This window comes from Neopelma chrysocephalum, unplaced genomic scaffold, assembly GCF_003984885.1.
Source record: "Neopelma chrysocephalum unplaced genomic scaffold, ASM398488v2 Primary Assembly neopelma1_198, whole genome shotgun sequence".
Classification (NCBI taxonomy): Eukaryota; Metazoa; Chordata; class Aves; order Passeriformes; family Pipridae; genus Neopelma; species Neopelma chrysocephalum.
This window is the reverse complement of record NW_020897860.1, coordinates 467033-471778: the sequence shown is the minus strand read 5'-3', so window position 1 is coordinate 471778 and position 4746 is coordinate 467033. Positions and strand designations below refer to the sequence as shown.

Sequence of the window (4746 nt, the reverse complement as noted above, 5' to 3'; positions counted from 1 at the left end):
GGCTGGGAGAAAGGAGCTGTTAAAGGAGCCATGGAGAAGGTTGGGTGGTGTTGAAGGCCAGAGACCAGGTTGAACATCAACACAGACATGACCCTTCTGGCACCAAGACACCAAAAATTTGATTTTCCCTCCTACTCTCATTTGCACTTTTATCCCACCTGTAGGAATTTTCTCGTTGGCAATCAGGGAATGTTGAGGAAAATACCCCAAATCTTCCTGCTCCCCAAATCTTCCTGCACTACCTCAGGCCCCATCAATAGTCTTTACCTGGCTATCAGTAGGTCCAGAAATGCAATTTCTGTTACTTAGGAAGACCCAAAACTTTATTTGGTTTTTTAATCTAATAATTCCTCAAAGAAACCCGCCCTTGAATTTTGCCATGAACTTCACACTTCAAAATATTTACATTGGCCACCACCAAGTCTCACGTTTCTCCTCCCTAAACTGGTGATGAGGCCCATTTGTTAATCTCAGATGTTTAAGCTGAATTACTTGACACAAGCACTTTCCCTTCCCCCATGGATTTTCTGTGCTAAGCCCAGAATTTTCTCAGGAAACCTCCTCAACTCCCAAAACTGTGTTTTCCTTTTGGAGAACCATCTGGACCAGTTGTGTCAGGCTGCTCTGCACCTCTTCAAGGTACCAGCTGCAACTACACCATCCCTCCTCTTTTTGTTGTTAAACCCAACAAAAATAATGATGAAATCCCACTAGGCATGACCCATTTTCAAGGTCTTGTTTATTCCAAGATCAATCACGGAGCTGCCACTGGCACAAGAACCCTCTGCTCCTTCCAATGACCATCATTTCCAAACTCAAAGAGGTTCCATCACCTCAGGAAGGGAATAACCACAACATTTCCAAGCCAGGCTCTGTTTTGAAGGCTTTGGGTAAATCTTGGCTCAAATATGAAGTCCTGGACATGGATGATGGCTGCTCTGAAACATGGGGATGCCCACGGGGTGGGAATATTATTGATGGCCTCTCCCATGTGCAGCTTGGGCGCCGCTGTTTCAGTCTCCCTGGGGAGCAGCTGAGACCTGGCAAATCCCGAGCTCCACCAAGTGACCTCCATTTAAACCTAAGAAAATAATCAGGCGTAAAAGCAAACAAATCCCCTTTTATAATGGCTCAAAAATAGGCGGGTTCAGCCGCCGAGCAGACTGGATTTGTCTGTGGGCTGCTGTGCCAGAAAACCCCTTGGCCAAGAGACCGCCAGCACCATTGTCCCTCACACAATGGCATTGTCCCCTCACGGTGACATTGTGCCTCACACAGTGGCATTGTCCCCACATGGTGGCATTGTCCCCACACAATGATGTTGTCCCTCACACAATGGCATTGTCCCCACATGGTGACATTGTCCCTTGCACAGTAGGATTGTCCTCACATGATGATGTCGTCCCTCACACAATGGGATTGTCCCCACACGGTGACATTGTCTCTCACACAATGGGATTGTCCCTCACACAACGTCATTGTCCCTCTCACAATGACATTTTCCCTCACAAAAAGATGTTGTCCCTCACACAATGACACTGCTCACACAATCTCACTGTCCCTCACACATTGTCCCCCACACAATGCCGTTGTCCCCTCACAATGACATCCCTTCCACAACAACATTGTCCCTCACAGCATGACATTGTCCTTACATAGACACTGTCCTCACACAACGACATTGTCCTCACACAACGACATTGTCCTCACACAGTGACATTGTCCTCACACAGTGACATTGTCTCTCACACAGATGTTGTCCCTCACACAATGCCATTGTCCCTCACACAACAACATTGTCCCTCACACAACAACATTGTCCCTTAACCAACGACATTGTCCCTCACACAATGCCATTGCCCTCACACGATGATGTTGTCCCTCACTCAATGATGTTGTCCCTCAGATATTGTCCCTCACTCAGTGATATTGTCCCTCAGATGTTGTCCCTCACACGATGACGTTGTCCCTCACACAATGATGTCCCTCACACAATGACATTGTGCTCTCCCATTGTCCCTCACACAATGGTGTTGTCCCTCTCACGATGATATTTTCCCTCACACAACAATGTTGTCCCTTACATAACGATGTTGGTCCTTACACAACGTTGTCCATCTCACAGTGATGTTGTCCCTCATACAGTGCCATTGTCCCTCTCACAGTGACATCCCTTCACACAATGACATGGTTCTCACACCACAGTTATCCCTCATGCAGTGCCATTGTCCCTCACACAACAACATTGTCCCTCAGCCAGTGATGTTGTCTCTCAACCAACGATGTTGTCCCTCTCATGATGACATTTCCCCTCACACAGTGATGTTGTCCCTCACACAGTGATGTTGTCCCTCACACAACAACGTTCTCCTCACACAACCTTGTCCATTTCAGCAAACACCTCCTCAGCTTCCAGTTCCCAATGGCCCCTCACCCTCACACCCACCAGCAGCAGAACTTTCTGGGTCCTTCTCAATACAGTAAACACTTGAGTGTCCCAAATGGTTGGGTTTCCCCCTTTCCTTCTCCTGAGAAATTCTTCCCCAAGACTCAAGGGTGCAACCAGGTTGGACCCCAAGGACTCACCCGTGTTGGAGGAGACGGATTTCCCGATATCGGCCAAGGACCGGTGGATTGGCTTCTTGGTTTGGTGGCGGTGCTTTCTCAGCAGCACATAGCTGATCTTCTCCCTCAGCTCTGGCTTGAGCAGACCATCCTCGATCTGCTTCTCAATGACATCATCTGCAAGGGAGGCCCATGGGTTACCCCACTGCAACCCCCCCAGAGTGCTCAGGACAACAATTCTTGAAGCAAATCGGTGGCTCTCAACTCCTGCCTTTGCTTATTCCCACATAACTTGGTTTATGGAGCAGTAAATATATTTAAATCCACTCCCAGCACTTTGGGACACGGGCGAAAGGTGGTTTGGAAGGGACATCCACCAGCTCCTACCTATAATTTGGGGCAAGGAGTAGCCATCCAGGTCCAGGAGCACCGTTCCCGTCTGGAGACACGTCCGCAGCTCGAACAGGCTGTGCAAGGACAACGTGGACACGTGGGGTTTGCTCCATCTCTCCCCACCTTCCTCCACCTTCTCTTCAAACTTGATCCACCTGGAACGAGAGCGGGATGGGCACAGAACGGGAGTGGGGGGTGAGAAGGGAATAAGAGAATGGCTTTTTCCATGGAGTTTCCTTTCTGCAGGTGGATTTGCAAGCCTGGATTAATCCATTCCACAACATTTTTGCTTCTTATTCAGGATGGGAATTGAGAAATTCCGTAACATCATGACTCAAAGTGCTGCTTCCATGATTGCAGAGTGGAGACAAACCTCTCAGCCCCACCAGTGAACTCAATCCCTCGGATTTCCCCCTCCTCAAATCGCTCCTGTAAGATTTGGGAGGTTTTCCCACAGAGATGACCTTGCCTTAGCCAGGACCTGCACCTCCATGGACCAGCCATGCACCCAGGAGAGCAAACACCAGGGCATTCCCAAGGTTTTTTAATTCCTTAGCAACGCTCTGACCTCATCCTGGGCCCTTCATTCTCATGGTGGGAGACGAGAGGGTTTGCAAACCCTTGAAATCAACCACTGGAAATCAGCCCTTCCACCTCTGTTCCTTTATTTTACAAACCAAAGGCTTCAGAGCAAATTTGGGAATGGTGGCTGATTTCTCCCAACTCCCTGGGGACAGGGCTCAGACTCCTGGAAGGGCAGCTCTTGGCGTGACATCGATTTGGGGAAGAAAGCTGCTTTTCCTTTCCAGGAGACTTCCAGGATTAGCCTTCACGGAGCTTAACCTTACAAATTTGAACTGGTACAACTGGGATTTTGGCTCCTGCTGCCCCAGAGGGCACAGACAGAGAGGATGTGGGAGGAGAAGAGTTTTGGGAAATAGCTGCTGGCCCAGGAATGCTGCAGGAGAAGGGTGGGGAGAGCCCTGGGCTGGATCAGCTGCATCAAAATGCTGCTCCAAAGACAAAATACCAAGAGTTATTCAGGATGGGGATGGAGAAATCCAATAATACCACCACCCAAAGTGCTGATTCCATGACTGTGGAGTGAAGACAAACCTCTCAGCCCCATCAGTGAACTCAACCCCTCAGATTTCCCCCTCCTCAAATCGCTCTGGGGAGACTTGGGAGGTTTCCTGAACTCCCAAAATATTACCCGGGAATGCTAGGAATGGTCTGTGTCAGGGACAAACCCCCAAATATTCCCAGAATTATAATATTTAAGCCTAGTTCTCGTCGTTCCAAAGCTTCCCATCCCAATTCTTTGGAGAAACCCTTTCTCCAGCCCTTGCAACGACGCTGCTTTGGTGGGGAGGCAATTCAAGCTTCCCGCCGCGGCACCCGTGGAGCCCAAAGCCGATTAGGCCACTTTTCCTTTCTTTTTTGCCCCGTTTTCCTGAGGAAAGTGGGTCATTAGGGAGCAGACAGGGTGGCAGCTCAGGTCGGAGTGCAGGACTCAGGGCACGTTTCCAGCGGCGCCTTTTTCCCAGGATCAACATCCCGTGACACTTTCGCCAAGGCTACGGCAAAATCCCATCTCCCTGCTGGGCACAGGCCTTGGATTGCCAGGTTTTTTCCATTTATTGTGGATTTAGAGCTGCTCCCACCTGCTGTTCCCACCATGGAGCTGCTCTCCTGTGGTTAAAGAAGTTCCTCATCGGGGAGCGGAAATCGGGATTTGAGAAACCTCCACCCTCCCAGGAGGAATTTGGAAACCTCCATCTCAATCCC

The 4746-nt window shown here is 49.5% G+C and overlaps 1 protein-coding gene across 1 annotated transcript in view; it reads right to left on the bottom strand.

The window, feature by feature from the left end:
• Positions 1 to 4746, bottom strand: part of SLC4A5 (solute carrier family 4 member 5) — a 38192-nt gene that overhangs the window by 26127 nt on the left and 7319 nt on the right. The window contains exons 4-5 of the mRNA XM_027702839.1: positions 2953 to 3113; positions 2587 to 2742 (exon numbers count right to left, since the gene is read on the bottom strand). Of these exons, the coding sequence (XP_027558640.1) occupies positions 2587 to 2742; positions 2953 to 3113 (317 nt within the window). The remainder of the gene's footprint in view (positions 1 to 2586; positions 2743 to 2952; positions 3114 to 4746) is intronic.